The sequence below is a fragment of the Oratosquilla oratoria genome, chromosome 4 (assembly GCF_046742065.1).
Source record: "Oratosquilla oratoria isolate Oo_2021 chromosome 4, ASM4674206v1, whole genome shotgun sequence".
In the NCBI taxonomy this organism is placed as follows: domain Eukaryota; kingdom Metazoa; phylum Arthropoda; class Malacostraca; order Stomatopoda; family Squillidae; genus Oratosquilla; species Oratosquilla oratoria.
The window spans coordinates 69559165-69576423 of record NC_134780.1 but is presented as its reverse complement, the minus strand read 5'-3'; the positions used below and the strand labels follow the sequence as shown (position 1 = coordinate 69576423).

Genomic DNA, 17259 nt, shown 5'->3' with positions numbered 1-17259 from the left:
CCTCACTACACACACACACACACACACACACACACACACACACACACACACACACACACACACACACATATATATATATATATATATATATATATATATATATATGTATATGTGTATATATATATATATATATATATATATATATATGTATATATATATGTATATATATAAACAGCCTATCATAGGAGACTTTAATGGCCATGTAGGGCTCAGAAGAGAGGGAATAGGAGAAGTGGTGGGGGAATTCAGTATGGGAGACATGAATGAGGATGGAAATAGGATAATAGACTTCTGTGTAAGGAACAACATGTCAATTATGAACACCTTCAAACAACAAGAGACTCACAAATGGACATGGTACAGCTGGAACCACATTCAAGGAGAGTATACACAGAAATCTATGATTGACTTGGCTCTTTCCAGCAGAAAAAGTCTAATCCATGAAGTAAAATCTATTCCATCACTATCACTAGACTCGGACCATCGAGCAGTAGTAGCAAAGGTAAATATCACAATACCACCCCATTGCCGTAGACTTAAAAGAAAGAGAATTGAGGTTGAAAAACTAAAGTATCAAAGAGTCAGAGAGGAACTAGATGATAAACTAGCAGAAATAACAATAACTGGAGAAACCATAGAGCAGCAATGGAAAATTGCCCAGTCCCAAATTAACAATATTGCTGAAGAAGTAGTCGGAGTGAAATGGACAGGAGGTTGCAAAAAGAAACGAACAGCATACTGGAATGAAGAGGTACAAGAGGCGGTGCGAGAAAAGAATAAGTATTATAGGTTATGGATAAAAAGAAGAACAGAAGAAGCAAGACAACAGTACGTAAGAAAAAGGAATGCAGCTAAAAGTATCAAACGGAAAGCACAAAAAGACTCATGGGAACAGCTAGGACAAGATCTGGAGCAAGACCTACAGAATAGTAAGAAACTACTGTATAGTATCGCTAAATCATATAGAAAGGGAAACGGGGAGTATAACTACTCAATAAAGGATTCTCAAGGAAACCTACTTACAGAGCCAGAAGAGATTGACAAGAGATGGAAAGAATATTTCAGCAACTTGTTGAATATAGAAGAGGACGGTGAGAGGACAGATGAAGAACAGACAAATGGTGTCTGGGTTGATGAGGAGGAGGGGATTAATGAATCAGAAGTAAAGAAAGCACTGGCTAAAATAAAGAATAATAAAGCATGCGGTGTTAACAACATTCCTGGAGAAATATTTAAATATGGTGGAGGAACAGCTCTCAGACTTCTGACAGAATTGCTCAATAAAGCCTGGGACACAGGTGAAGTCCCAAACGATTGGTCCACTGCACTAATATGCCCAGTATTCAAGAAAGGAGACCCCGCTGAATGCTCAAATTACATATGTATTTCTCTACTCTCGTACACAGGGAAAATATATGAACGAGTGTTAAAGGCTCGTCTGCGCGATAGAGTAGAACAGATACTGACAGAGGCTCAACATGGGTTCAGACCAAACAGAGGGACTTCAGATCTAGTCTTCGCTTTAAAGATGATCCTCGAAAAGTCATGGGAGTTTGATAAAGATTAATATTTAACACTCTTAGATCTAGAGAAAGCATTTGATCGCGTACCAAGGGATAAGCTGTGGGCAGTACTCCAAAGTGCAGAATACCAAATACCCCCAAAACTGAGAAGAGCTATTAAGAACCTTTACAATTCCAATAGTACAACAGTCAAGCCCGTTAGTGAGACCATACAGTGGTTCGATATATCATTTGGAGTGCGCCAGGGAAGTGTGCTATCCCCAATGCTCTTTATCATATTAATGGATGAAGTGATAAAGGAAGTTCAATTCAGAAGAGGAGAAAGGGATCCTATAGAATTATTGTAATTTGCCTATGCAGATGATATACTCAACATTGAATCATCTTCACACGCTGCAAGTGAATCCTTAAGTCTATTGAACGCGGTACTCACAGAGTACGGACTAAAGCTAAATCTTGGTAAAAGTGAAGTAATGGTAGTAAGCAGGAGAGAAGAAACATTGAACATGGAGAACAATGGAGTACCTATTCAGCAGAAAAAATCCGTAAAATATTTAGGAGTCACCTGGGATGGCAAAGCAAAATATGAAAATGCAGTAGAATCTAGAATTGCTGCCTACAGCCAAAACCTAGGGCTACTATACCCATTAATGAAAGATCGAAATGTCCCTACCGCGGTTAAGATAGTGATATACAAGAGTTTTCTTAGATCTATATTGACATATGGATGTGAATCTTGGACTTTAACAACAAAGACCAGCAGCAAAGTCCAAGCAGCAGAAATGAGAGCATTGAGACTCATCAAGGGGGTTAACGAGGTTTGACCACATACGCAATGATGCAATTAGGCAAGAGTTGGAGGTAGAGAGGATCTTAGAGTTTGTAGAACGTGCACAACTAAGATGGTTTGGACATGTTGAACGAATGGATCAGGAGAGGACCCCGAAGAGATGGCTTTACTGGACACCAACCGGCAAGCGACCCGTTGGACGACCCAGAAAAAGATGAATAAAGAATACTAACGATTGGCTACGCCGACGGGGCACAACGCTTGAACAAGTACGTCAAAACCGGGTCTTCGACGACAAGGGAAGTTGGCGGTCTCATACTGACAGGTGGCGACGCCTAACAGGAATATATATATATATATATATATATATATATATATATATATATATACATATATATACATATATATATGTATATATACATATATATACATATATATATATATATATATATATATATATATATATATGCAAGCAATCACATCACCAAAATACCAAAATACCCGCGCGTTGCTGCGAGCAAATGATCATTTTAATTTTGATAGAATTTGTGGAGAAAAAATACACGTATCAATATAATTCAATGCAAAATGTAACAAAAATAAAATGTTAAGAAAGTAAAAAAAATATATATATATAGTAAGGAGACGCCTTTTGAAAATAAAACATACTTATCCAAGTAGCCTGGGTTATGGTGAATATATATGGTTTGGGAGGAATTCGTAAACAAACAGACAGAGGCTGACTTTATCAGACTTTATCAAACAGACTTTATCATAGTAGATACAAATAAAAGAGAGTTATCCAAGTACCTTGGGTTATAAGGTTTCAGAATATATATGGTTATAGGGGTCTATCTGCAAAAACCTAAGAGGAGTTCGTGAATAATTCCTAAACTAACCATACTCCACCTAACTTTAACCCTTAACCCTAACCATTTTTTTTTTTTTTTTTTAGAAATGGAATATAGTTATCCAAGTACCTGGAGTGATAGGGCATCAGAATATATATGGTTATGGGGGTCTATCTCCAAAACCCCAGGAATTCGTAAACAGACTGACAGACAAATGAAAGATAGTTATCCAAGTACCTTGGGTTATAAGTGTTCAGAATATATATGATTATATGGGTCTATCTGCAAAAACCTAGGAGGAGTTCGTGAATAATCTTTAACCTAAACATTGTAGTGGACTGTTAACACTACATGGTGAACGGTACTCGGTCTTAAGAGAAGAATTAAAACAAACATCTTAGAACTGGGCCGCCCGCGATAATATCAAATAAAAATAATAAATATTTCAACATTTGGTAAATTATATAATCATTTTACATTTACATGCTTTTCCCTTACAAAGGCTACCATAGTTTGTGGCAACATTGATTTCACAAATATAGATAATATTTATGGACACATACAATGGTTTGTTTAATCATAGTATTTTTTGTCACAAAAATGCTATGCACGTTAAGGAGAAACTACAGTAGTGGCGTGTTACTACACCATACCCCCACCTAACTTTAACCCTTAACCCTAACTTTTTTTTTTTTTTTTTTTTTTTTTTTTTTTAATAGTTATCCAAGTACCTGGGCTGACAGGGTATCAGAATATATATGATTATGGGGGTCTATCTCCAAAACCCTAGGAGAAGTTTGTGAACAAACCAATAAACAGACAGAGGCTACTACTTTATCATAGTATATATATATATATATATATATATATATATATATATGTATATATATAATGTATATAAACAAACACACATGTATATATATATACATATATATGTATATATATATATACACACACATATATATATATATATATATATATATATATATAATAGCAATACTAAACTCGCTACGCAATCAGGGTACAAACGTTTTAGACAAGATTTATGCGAAAGGTACTGCTATAGTTCGACTACATAAAGATACAGAAAAGATCAAGATCGAGAAAGGAGGACGGCAAGGCGATACAATTTCACCCAAACTATTTACAGCTTGTTTAGAAGATAATTTCAGAAGGTTGAGTTGGGAAAAGAAAGTTTTGAAGATTAATGGCGAATATTTGAACCACCTAAGATTTGCGGATAACATCATTCTTATTTCAGAAAGAGCAGAAGGCTTGCAAGATATGCTGAGTGATCAAAACAAGGAAAGTATCAAAGTAGGTTTAAAAATGAATAAGAGTAAAACCAAAGTAATGTTCAACACGAAAGTTCAAAGCAAGGAGATTGTAATTAATGATGAGAGTCTTGAGGAAGTTAAAGAGTATATTTAGGCCAGATGGTGAAAGTGACAAAAGATCATGATAATGAAATAAAAAGACGCATTACAATTGGTTGGAAAGTGTTTGGTAAGTACAATAAAAGCCTAAGAGGCTTTCTACCTAAATGTTTGAAACGTAAAGTTTACAATCAAGGCATTCTACCTTTATGTTTGAAACGAAAAGTAAACATCATTCTTATTTCAGAAAGAGCAGAAGGCTTGCAAGATATGCTGAGTGATCAAAACAAGGAAAGTATCAAAGTAGGTTTAAAAATGAATAAGAGTAAAACCAAAGTAATGTTCAACACGAAAGTTCAAAGCAAAGAGATTGTAATTGATGATGAGAGTCTTGAGGAAGTTAAAGAGTATATTTAGGCCAGATGGTGAAAGTGACGAAAGATCATGATAATGAAATAAAAAGACGCATTACAATTGGTTGGAAAGTGTTTGGTAAGTATAATAAAAGCCTAAGAGGTTTTCTACTTTTATGTTTGAAACGTAAAGTTTACAATCAAGGCATTCTACCTTTATGTTTGAAACGTAAAGTTTACAATCAAGACATTCTACCAGCAATAATTTACGGATGTGAGACTTGGAAGCTGACGAGGGCGATGGAAACAAAACATGGAATATTAAAGTAGCTTTTAATAACCCATGTACTTTTAAGAAATTAATAATTAAGAATTCTCCCGCTGATTCTGATGGTTGTATATACAAAATCCCTTGCAAAGATTGTGAAAAGTATTACACTGGACAAACGGGCAAAGAACTATCAACTAAAATTAAACAACATAAATATAATGTTAAAACAGCACAAGAATCCAGTGCTCTATTTGTTCACATGAAAATTTTCAATCATTGTATTAATTGGACCAATGCTTCGGTTATTATTTCTTGTAATTCATTTGTCAATAGAAACATAATAGAAAGTAGTATTATGAACAATTCTGAAGGTTCTAATCTTAATATCAGTAATGGCATTTATAAATTAGATAAGTTTATCATTAACAAAATTTGTAATCAGGTTGTATGTGACCAAAATTAATTTGGCGAATTGTGTTATTCTCTAGATTTCTTTTTCATTGATGACTTTGTGTACTAAGAATTATTCTTTTTCGTTTGTGGCTTTTTGTACTTTGCCAGTTCCTTTCGTAGTGTATAATCTTGTGTCATCTTGTACTATGCCAGTTCCTCTCCTTGAATTTAATCTTGTGACATCTCGTACTATGCCAGTTCCTTTTCTAGTGTATAATCTTGTGTGTGTGTGTGTGTGTGTGTGTGTGTGTGTGTGTGTGTGTGTGTGTGTGTGTGTGTGTGTGTGTGTGTGTGTGTGTGTGTGTGTGTGTGTGTGTGTGTGTGTGTGTGTGTGTGTGTGTGTGTGTGTGTGTGTGTGTGTGTGTGTGTGTGTGTGTGTGTGTGTGTGTGTGTGTGTGTGTGTGTGTGTGTGTGTGTGTGTGTGTGTGTGTGTGTGTGTGTGTGTGTGTGTGTGTGTGTGTGTCTACCTAGTTGTTTCTACCTAGTTCTATTTTACGGGTAGAGAGCTATGTTCGTAGTGACCCGCTTTTGTGTCTTTCAGCATCCAGTTTGATTTTAAATTCTTGTATAGTTTTTGCACTCACCGTTTCCTCATTCTGTTTGTTCCAGAAATTTATCGCTCTGTGTGGGAAGCTATTCTTTTTCAGATCTCTTCTGTAACTATCCTTTTTAAGTTTATTTTCGTGTGTGTGTGTCTGTGTGTGTGTGTGTGTGTGTGTGTGTGTGTGTGTGTGTGTGTGTGTGTGTGTGTGTGTGTGTGTGTGTGTGTGTGTGTGTGTGTGTGTGTGTGTGTGTGTGTGTGTGTGTGTGTGTGTGTGTGTGTGTGTGTGTGTGTGTGTGTGTGTGTGTGTGTGTGTGTGTGTGTGTGTGTGTGTGTGTGTGTGTGTGTGTGTGTGTGTGTGTGTGTGTGTGTGTGTGTGTGTGTGTGTGTGTGTGTGTGTGTGTGTGTGTGTGTGTGTGTGTGTGTGTTTGTGTGTGTGAATAAACTTCCTGCACAGGTAGTGCAATGTAGTTCAGTTCGAAGCTTTAAGACTCATTTAGATAAACACCTAAGCAAGATGCTGTAATGATTATAATTTATTTTATATTATTTGTTTTTGCTTTCTTATCATTTGTCTGTTTGATTTTCATTTATTTTTAGTTATGTGTCAATTTATTATTATTTACTGTTTACCTGTTTGTTTGTTATTCAACTATACCTATGCATTTATTTATGTATTTTGTTTGTTGCATACATTATTATGTATACGCCACCATATACATGATGAGTAATATCACTCACACACTCACTCACCCCACTCACTCCCTCACTCACTCACTGGTCCACCCGACTGTCCGGCACCACTCTTGCTGACTGGGCGGTTGCCGACACAGCACTTCCTGCCCGTGTGACCAGCACCACCAGAAGCAACCATACACACACACACACGAACATACTCATAAGTGCAGTCAACCTCTAACTCACAAAACACACGACAACCAAATAATAATGAACCCTTCCCCCCTGGAAATATTATATACTGTAAATAACATATAGCTAGTAATTAAGAACATGATAGTTTATTTGCGGGAAACCAAACATTCCCATTAAAAACCCTTATTAAAACATTTACCAGCACCTCCTATTTTTGCTGTGTCAGCACTTCCGACGAACAAAAAGTCGATGCTCCAGAGCAGGACCAGTCGGTCCGATGATACGTACAGAGACATTAAATAGTGCATTGTGGTATAGAAACAAGAGTGACATTCAGATAGCTTGGAACTAATATCTTGAGAGATAGACACAAACAAAATGAGAGTGCTTAATGTATCAAACATTTACCCATATTTCAAGAAGTGATTGACATTGTGTAAAATATAGAAGAAATATTTAATAAACGAAAAAGATGTTACATTGAGTTTGGTGTTGCCGCCTTAAGTTCTGTGTTATGTATTTACTCAACACCAGTTGAGGATACAATTATATATTTTTTTATAATTATTATTTTATTATTTTTATGATTTTTTTTCGCATCCGACCTAGATATGGACCAAAGGGTCTCCTGTCGGCATGCTCCGCCTTTGTAATCCTTTGTGTGTGTGCGTGTGCGTGCGTGCGTGCGTACGTGCGTGTGTGTGTGTGTGTGTGTGTGTGTGTGTGTGTGTGTGTGTGTGTGTGTGTGTGTGTGTGTGTGTGTGTGTGTGTGTGTGTGTGTGTGTGTGTGTGTGTGTGTGTGTGTGTGTGTGTGTGTGTGTGTGTGTGTAAGGGAGTGCATGCGGGCGCGTGTGTATGTGTGTGTGTGTGATTCACCATGGTCTTGTATCACGGTTTGGACTCGTGATTGACAGTTATTAACCTCCCAGATGAGAGCTCAGAGCTCATATGACCGATCTATGGGTAATACTGTGACCTTACACGCACACACACCCGCAACTCTCCGCCCACACACACACACACACACCGCACACACACACACTGAAATTATTTCACACACACAACCCGAACCGCCGTACACAACACAACTATAAAAATTGCGCCATGAGGTTGTGTGTGTGTGTGTGTGTGTGTGTGTGTGTGTGTGTGTGTGTGTGTGTGTGTGTGTGTGTGTGTGTGTGTGTGTGTGTGTGTGTGTGTGTGTGTGTGTGTGTGTGTGTGTGTGTGTGTGTGTGTGTGTGTGTGTGTGTGTGTGTGTGTGTGTGTGTGTGTGTGTGTGTGTGTGTGTGTGTGTGTGTGTGAACATCGACAAACACGCGTGTACAAACACCTAAAAACTCATACATACACACTGTAACAGGTCATCTTCTGAACGACAACTTCTGTGTTCTTGTTTTCAATTTGCTGTTTAATCTCCCCCGCTGCTTCCCATAGAGGGAACATGGGAAACCTGAGAGCTGGGACGACCGAGGACAACAGATAGTGGACACCGCCTCTCTCAACGCCACCGAAGATAAGAGAGCGCGCGTGTATTCACCTAAATGCAGTATCCATAACAAAAACTATATTCGTGCGATCCCGTCTATGTAATTCCATTTGTCAAACCCAAGTGGGGTTTCCTCATGTTATCTGACTACTTTTTCTTCTTTCAGTGTGTGTGTGTGTGTGTGTGCTGGCGTATGTGTGTGTGTGTGTGTGTGTGTGTGTGTGTGTGTGTGTGTGTGTGTGTGTGTGTGTGTGTGTGTGTGTGTGTGTGTGTGTGTGTGTGTGTGTGTGTGTGTGTGTGTGTGTGTGTGTGTGTGTGTGTGTGTGTGTGTGTGTGTGTGTGTGTGCCTGTGTTTGTGTGTGTGCGTGTGTGTGCGTGTGTGTGTGTGTGTGTGTGTGTGTATTTACCTATTTGTATTTACCTAGTTGTATTTTACGGGAAGGGGAGCTATGATCATGGTGCCCCGTCTTCATATCTCGTTTTATCTAGACTGTTTTTAAATTCGTGCATTGTTTTTTGCACGCACCACTTTCTCATCTAACTTGTTCCAAACGTCTCTTACTCTGTGGGAAAAGCTGTTCTTTTTCAGGTCTCTTCTATAACTTTCTTGATTTTCTTTCCGGGTCCTCTTGTATTTCTATCCCATTTTATTAGATCATCTCTATCAATATTTTCTATGCCTTTCATGATTCTATAAATAGCTATAAAATCTCCTCTCTCTTCTTTGCTCCAAGTTTTGCTAGTCTCTCTTCATATGATAATTCTGAGAGTGTTGGTGCCAATTTCGTAATTGCTCTTTGTATTCTTTCAAGTTTTGTTATACATTTTTTTTTACTTGGTGACCACGTCGTCGCTGCATACTCCAATCTTGGTCTTATCAAAGTGACTAGCATTTTCTTCACCATTTCTTCGTCCAGGTATATAAATGCTACTTTGATTGTTTTTATCATATTATAAGTTTCTCCAAAAATGTTGTTTATATGTTTTTCAGGGGACATATTCATAATAATGACTCCCAGGTCCTTCTCATTTTTTACTTTTCTAACTTCTTCTTCTCACAGTTTATATGGACCCACTATTCTTTTTTTCTTCCAAATTCCATTATACTACACATCTTAATATTGAATTTCATCTCCCACTTCCTACTCCATTTCCATACTTTATTGATATCACTCTGTAGCGACTCACAATCTTCTTCGGTGTTCACTTTTTTCAACAATTTTGCATCATCCGCAAAGAAGCTCATATAACTCAATTCTTTTATCCATATAATTAATATATATACATACAAACATATACCAAGGCTTTTTCCCCCTTACAAGGGAGGCAGCCAAAAAGGAAAAGGCATAAAATCATTCCCACCCATTCCATCCCTGAATACACTCCACACCCCTCCATCCTCCCTCTTATCTTAGCACCTCCAGGATGACGGGTCATCCCTGCACCTTGTCCACTGCCCTGGGTCAGAAGCAGTGTTGCAAGACACAGCACATCCACAGCAAGGCCGCTTCATTAAATCGGCGACCCCCCCTCTCCGTCCCCCCATGCATAAAAGGAGAAGACGGGGAGAAATCCCTTCGGGCTGCGTCAAATTTTGCTCACACATACTACCTCACCCCCCATCCCCCGCCCATTCCATCTCATGCATCACAACATCATCCATATACAACCATTCTCTATTCACCCCTGTCTTCTGTCCTCTCCCGTCCTTCCTCAACAGACATTCCCCTCTTCCCCAAAGCCCCCTTCACCCCATCCATCCACCTCATCCTAGGACGTCCCCTCATGTTCACTCCCTCCACATCTGCCTTCCATACCTCTTTTACTAGTCTTTCTTCACTCATTCTTTCCATGTGTCCAAACCATCCTAATACTCTTTCATCAACCCTATCTCCCAACTCCCTTTCCACCCCCGTTCTTCTCCTAACCTCCTCATTTCTCATTCTATCTAGCCTAGTAACCCCCATCATACTTCTCAGACACCTCATCTCAAACACATTCAAACTCCTCTCTTCCTCTCTTATGTTCTATGTTTCTGCTCCATACAGTGCTGTTGGCACAATCACTCCTTCATACAGTCTCCTCTTAGCATCCATTCCCAAATGTCTATTCTTCATTACACTCTTCAATTTACCAAGGCATTTACTCGCTTCTCTCAATCTACATTCTACCTCCACCTTCACTCCACCTTTTCCTGCCACATTTGCACCCAAGTATCTAAAACTACCCACTTCCTCCAGTCGCTCACCCTTAATGCTCACTTCCAGTCTACTGCCACTTTCACCCCTTGTACATCTCATCACCTTACTTTTACCCACATTTATCTTTAGCTTTCTTCTATCACATACTCTCCCAAACTCTGTCACCAACTTCCTCAGTCCCTCCTCTGATCCTGCCACAAGCGCAGTGTCGTCCACAAACAACAGCTGGTTCACCTCCCACTTTTCTCCATTTTCTTTGTCCATCTCCAGTCCCTGACCCACTACCCTTGCATTTACCTCTCGCACCACCCCATCCATGTATAAGTTGAACAGCCAGGGCGACATAACGCATCCTTGACGAAGTCCCACCTTTACATCAAACCACTCACTCTCTCCATTTCTAATCCTGACACAAGCTCTACTACTCTCATAAAAACTCTTGACAGCTCCTAGAAGCTTTCCTCTTATCCCATATATCTGCATGACCCCCCACAGTGCCTTTCTGTCTACCCCATCGTAAGCCTTTTTCCAGATCCATAAAAGACAAAAAAAAAAAAAAACATCCTTCCCCTTTCCTATACCTTTCTCACATATTTGTTTTACCACAAATATCTGATCTACACAACCTCTACCCGTTCTAAATCCACACTGTTCCTCACCAATTACTACCTCTGTTCCTCTCCTAATCCTTTCAATCAAGATCCTCCCATAAGCCTTCCCAACTACACTTAACAAGCTAATCCCTCTGAAACTACTACATTCACACTTGTCCCCTTTTCCCTTGTAAATAGGAACTATACAGGCACTCCTCCAGTCCTCCGGCACTCTACCCTCTCTCCAGCAAACATTAAATAACCTCACCAGCCAGTCCACCATCACTGTACCTCCTTTTTTTAGACATTCTGCATGGCATCCATCTAGACCAGGTGTCTTACCTGCTTTCATCACGTTAACAACTGCTTTCACCTCATCCTTCCTTATTTCTCCTCCATTTTCCTCACTCATCACTCTCATTTTCTTAGCATTTCCCACTGCAACTATCTTTCCCTTTATTGGGGCCAGGACTGTTTCTTGTGGACTCCACTTATCACTTTATCCCAATTAGAGTGTTTGTCTCTTATCACCTCTCTCATTTTTCTTTCATGCAAGAAGTCTTCCATCCACTTCAGCAGTTTGCCCTGTATTCCTCTTGCAGTTTCTAATTTCTTTAGCAACTTCTTATGTGGCACCTTATCAAAAGCTTTTTTCAGGTCTAGAAATGCACAATTAGCCCATCCATCTCTTTCTTGTATTACATAGAAACACATTAAGTTTATGACGCATGATCGTCTTTGTATAAATCCAAATTGCCTTGGATTTATTACGCTGTTGTTGTTGTTGTTTTTTTTCCAAATGCCTTACTCATCTAATTTTGATCATTCTTTCACAAATTTTAGCTATCGTAGTTGTAAGAGAGACCAATCTATAGTTGGTAGGGTCTTCCATGTTTCCCCCTTTATATATTGGTACTATATTTGCTCTTTTCCAGCCTTCTGGAAATTTTCCTTCTTTCAATGAACAGCTTATTAGACTATGTATTTTGTCTGTTAGTTCATTCGTGCATTCTCTCAAAATCCAGTTTGCCATTTCATCTGGTCCATGCGATTTTCTGACATCGAGATTACTCAGGTGATTCATTATTTCATTCCTTGATACTTCCATCTCTTTCATAGGGGGGACTTTCTCCTTCCACTCGATATCTCTAGGTGACAGTCTACCAACCGCGCCAGAGTCGTGTGTGTGTGTGTGTGTGTGTGTGTGTGTGTGTGTGTGTGTGTGTGTGTGTGTGTGTGTGTGTGTGTGTGTGTGTGTGTGTGTGTGTGTGTGTGTGTGTGTGATTCACCATTGTCTTGGATCACGTGTTGGACTCGTGATTGACAGCTATTTCCCTACCGTAAGAGAGCTCAGAGCTCATATATGACCGATCTATGGGTAATGCTGTGACCTTACACGCACACACACACTCAACTCCCCACCCACGAGAGCTGGAGTAATAGCCCGCAGAGCAACGATAATGAACTATTTCAGCCCTGGGCGAAATTCGAACCCGGACCGCCGTAGTGGTTCTACCAACTGTGCCACGAGAGAGAGAGAGAGAGAGTGTGTGTGTGTGTGTGTGTGTGTGTGTGTGTGTGTGTGTGTGTGTGTGTATTCACTTGGTATTCACTTGGTCTTTGGATCACGTGTTGGACTCGTGATCGACAGCTATTTCCCTCCTGGAAGAGAGCTCAGAGCTCGTAGGTCCGATCTATGGGTAATGCTATGACCTTGCACACACACACACACACACCCAACTCCCCGCCCACGAGAGTCAGAGTAACGACCCGAGGCACAGCGATACCGAAATAATTTCGGCCCTGGGCAGGATTCGAACTGGTTACTGGGAGCACTTCTACTTCCCAGTTCAGCGCTCTACCAACTGTGCCACTGTGTGTGTGTGTGTGTGTGTGTGTGTGTGTGTGTGTGTGTGTGTGTGTGTGTGTGTGTGTGTGTGTGTGTGTGTGTGTGTGTGTGTGTGTGTGTGTGTGTGTGTGTGTGTGTGTGTGTGTGTGTGTGTGTGTGTGTGTGTGTGTGTGCATTGACCTAAGTGTTATACACAGACTAAGAGGCAATTTCAGTGTATCGTCTCTGAGATTCCATCAGTCAAACTTGTTTTGAAATTTGGCTATGCTGTCTGGTTGTACTGTTTCTTCTTCCAGATAAGAAAAGACTCCTGAAGAAACTTCTCACTCGTCGGTTGGCAGGCACCACGGAGGATAAGTTGACGTTTTCTGTGTGAGAACGTAAGTGTATTTATACATTTGCAATACAGAAAACAGGAAGTATAGTCGTGGACTCCAGTCTTTGTGATTCCAGTGGTTAAACCTACATTTCAGTTCTCTAATGTTGTCTAAATGTACTGTTTTATATTCTATATTGTGTGTAAATGAGTAAGTGCGTGCATGTGTGTGCCACGAAGAGCATGTGCTGTTTGTGCTTTTAAGTTGGTACGTATGTGTGTATATTTGTTTTCTAACTGTTCGCATGTTTGGTTGTATGTTCGTGAGTGTCCTACCTTGCGTCATTGTGAGCGTTTGTAACGAATCTCATGGTCACCTAGCTTCCCGGAAAACAGGTGAGTCCTTGGTCGCCCAGGCGTCCCGGCGGCAGATGGCCGTAACTGGACCAGCCATCCCGGTAGTCAGATGTCCAGTCTATGGTCACCACGGCGTACCGGTGGCAGGCAAATGTTTCATTGTGAGTGTATACCTTAGTGTCTATGTAATTTTGATTGTGTGTGGGGCTGTTTGTATATTTGGACGTGGTTGTGCGTGTACTCTTTCTAACCTTGCGAGCGTTTGCAATGAGTGTAATCCTAGTCACCCCAGTGTCCCTGAGGGCAGGTGACGAGTCCTTGGTCACCCTCAGCGTCCCTAATGGGAGGTGTAAGAAGCCGACAGGAAGGGCTTAGTCATCCACGCGCTTGCTCGCGCCTTATTTATATAAACAATGCTGAGTTGCAGAATGAAGGAGAGTGTCGCCTGGTGTTTTGCAATATTGTTAAACAGAGGTGACTGTTTGTAATATCGCTTATGTAGCAAAAATTGTAAGCGTACAAGTCATTTCCGTTGCGACATAATGATTACGTGGTGGTATCGTTTGAAACAGTATAACAGCCTCTCTGATTGGAGAAAAAGGTGGAGGAGAAAAATTATTGGCGCAGGGAGGAAAAGTCACACCCTTAAGGTGTAGCACTTGTTTGAGAAGTAAAAGACTATTGGATGAATAAAAGAGTGACATCAGAATGAAGGTGGCTTGACGTAATGTAGAGGGATCCCAACGGACTCTCGGGGTGTATATCACAAGACCAAGAAGCAGATTTAAAATACACCCTCATTTCATTCACCCCTCAAGCTTGAAGAAGAAAAGGCAAGGGGCTTTAAGAATTGCACAAGAACCACTCTAGAGAATTACTGAAACGGGTAGTGACAGGGGGCGACTAGTCCTTGGTCACCCCAGCGTCCCGGTGGCAGTGACCAAGAGTTGTCCTAGCGTCCCGGTAGACAGGTGTCCAATCTATGGTCACCCCGGCGTTCCGGTGGCAGGAAACAGTGAGATTCTGTGTCTCTCGCTATTCTTGTACGTTTGGTTGTGTATGTGGCTGTTCGTATGTCTGAATATATTTGTAAGTGTGCCTCTTTACTTGTGAACGTCTGCAATGAATGTAGTCCTAGTCACCCCAGCGTCCCGGTGGCAAGTAGCACCGAGTTGCCCCAGCGTTCCGGTAGGCAGATGTTCAATCTACTGTATAATCAACCCATCGTCCTCGTGGCAGGCAACTGTGTGATTGTGAGTTTGTCTCTGGATATATTTGTAAATTTGATTGTATGTAGTTCTTCGTATGATTGTGCGTGTTTGTGAGTGTATCTCTTGGTGTGCTTGTGGGCATTTACGATGAATCTAGTCCTAGTCATCCCAGCGTCTCGGAGGGCAGGCAACGAGTCTTTGGTCACCCCCAGCGTCCCGGTGGCAGGTGACCAGGAGTTATTCTAGCCTCCCTGATGGCAGGTGTCTAGTCTATGTTCACCCTGGTGCCATGGGGGTAGGCAACTGTTTGATTGTGTGTCTCTCGGTATCTTTGTCAATTTGATTGTGGGCAGCTGTTTTCGTATGTTTGGGCGTGCTCGTGAGTTTACCTGTTCGTGTGCTTGTGGACGTTTGTAATTAATCTAGTCATAGTCATCCAAGGTAACGAGTCCTTGATCACCCCAGCGTCCTGGTGGCAGGTTGCATGGAGCTGCCCCAGCGTTCCGTTAGGCAGGTGTCCACTGTATGGTCAACCTGCGTCCCGGTGACAGGCAAATGTGTGATTGTGAGTGTGCCTCTCGCTATCCTTGTAAGTTTGATTGTGTGTGTGCCTGTTCATACATTTAGGCATGCTTGTGAGCGTGCCTCTTTGTGTCCTTGTGGGCGTTTCCAATTAATGTAGTTCTAATCACCTCAGCGTCCCGAAAGGCAAGCGACGAGTCTTTGGTCGACCCAGTGTCCCAGTGGCAGGTGACCAGTTGTCATAACGTCTCGGTAGGCAGGTGTCTAGTCTATGGTCACCCCTGTGACTCGGTGGCAGGTAACCATTAGATTGTGTGTATCTCGTTATTATTTTAAGTTTGGTTTTGTGTGTAGCTGTCCGGATGGGGTCCGCCTTATACTCAGAAGGACCTTTGGTCAAAAAGCTCAGGAGTCAGAAGGCGCGGTAGTCAGACGGCTCAGTAGTTTGAACGCCCAGTAGTGAGATATTTTTCTAGTGCTATTTATGGCGATATTTAAATGAAAAGGACTTTTGCAACTTGTAGAATTTTAGGTTAGGTTAGTACATTTTATGAAGTATATTTCATATATTTCGGTTGGTATATTTCATGAAGTGTATTCACATGAAGTATATTTTGTAAGTCAAATGGCGCTCATGGTATACGATAAGCTAGTACTATATATTAATGTATAGAAAGTGGTTAAATGAAGTCAGAGACTATCCATGTTCTGCTTCGAATTTCAACATGCTCTACTACCCTTTCTCTTATATTCCTAGGGCTGGGACTGTGAATTCTTTTCTCAGCGTTATCTATATTTTTACTTTTATTTCTATTTTTATCTTATTTATTTACTTATTTTAGTTTATTTATTTATTTATTTTATTCTATTTATTTATTTATTTATTTATTTATTTATTTATTTATTTATTTATTTATTTATTTATTTATTTATTTATTTATTTATTTATTTATTTATTTATTTATTTATTTATTTATTTATTTATTTATTTATTTATTTATTTATTTATTTATTTATTTATTTATTTATTTATTTATTTATTTATTTTTATGGAGCCAACGAAAATACCGATGCCCCTACACATCAAATTAGGCCTCATTAAGCAGTTTGTTAAACAGCTGAATCCAGAGGGTGAGGCCTTGAAGCACATTCAGAAGCTGTTCCCGAAGTTGTCGGAGGCGAGGGTCAAGGCAGGCGTATTTGTGGGCCCTCAGGTAAAACGACCTATTGACTCCGACAGCTTTCCTGAGAAGCTATCTGATATTGAGCGGGGCCACTTGGACAAGCTCTGTTTCTGTAGTCAAAGGTTTCCTCGGAAACCACAAGGCAGAGAACTACAGGGAAATCCTTGACGAACTTCTGGACACATACCGGAGCATGGGTTGCCGGATGTCGCTGAAACTGCACGTACTACACACACACCTTGATGAGTTCAAAGAAAACATGGGAGGCTACTGAGAAGAACAAGGCGAAAGATTTCACCAGGATATCAGCTCTTTCGAGGAGCGCTACAAGGGACAGTACAGTGAAAGTAGGATGGGGGACTATATCTGGAACCTTTTGCGTGAAAGTGAACTGAAACACAATCGCCAATTTCGTAGACAAACTTCTTTTTAATTAAACTATAACGCTATTTTTTTTTTATCAATTCTGCATCAATTCTCCGGAGCAATACTCTTCATCAACGCTCTGC

General features: G+C 40.3%; 1 protein-coding gene across 1 annotated transcript; it reads left to right on the top strand.

Moving 5' to 3' along the window:
* The first annotated feature begins 250 nt into the window (after positions 1-250).
* On the top strand, positions 251-16010 carry LOC143024543 (uncharacterized). The gene is made up of 7 exons (XM_076183355.1): positions 251-1298; positions 1584-1772; positions 1884-2341; positions 8466-8617; positions 14966-15136; positions 15510-15633; positions 15921-16010. The coding sequence occupies exons 1-7, from the start codon at positions 251-253 to the stop codon at positions 16008-16010; spliced, it is 2232 nt and encodes a 743-aa protein (XP_076039470.1).
* Positions 16011-17259: the final 1249 nt, after the last annotated feature.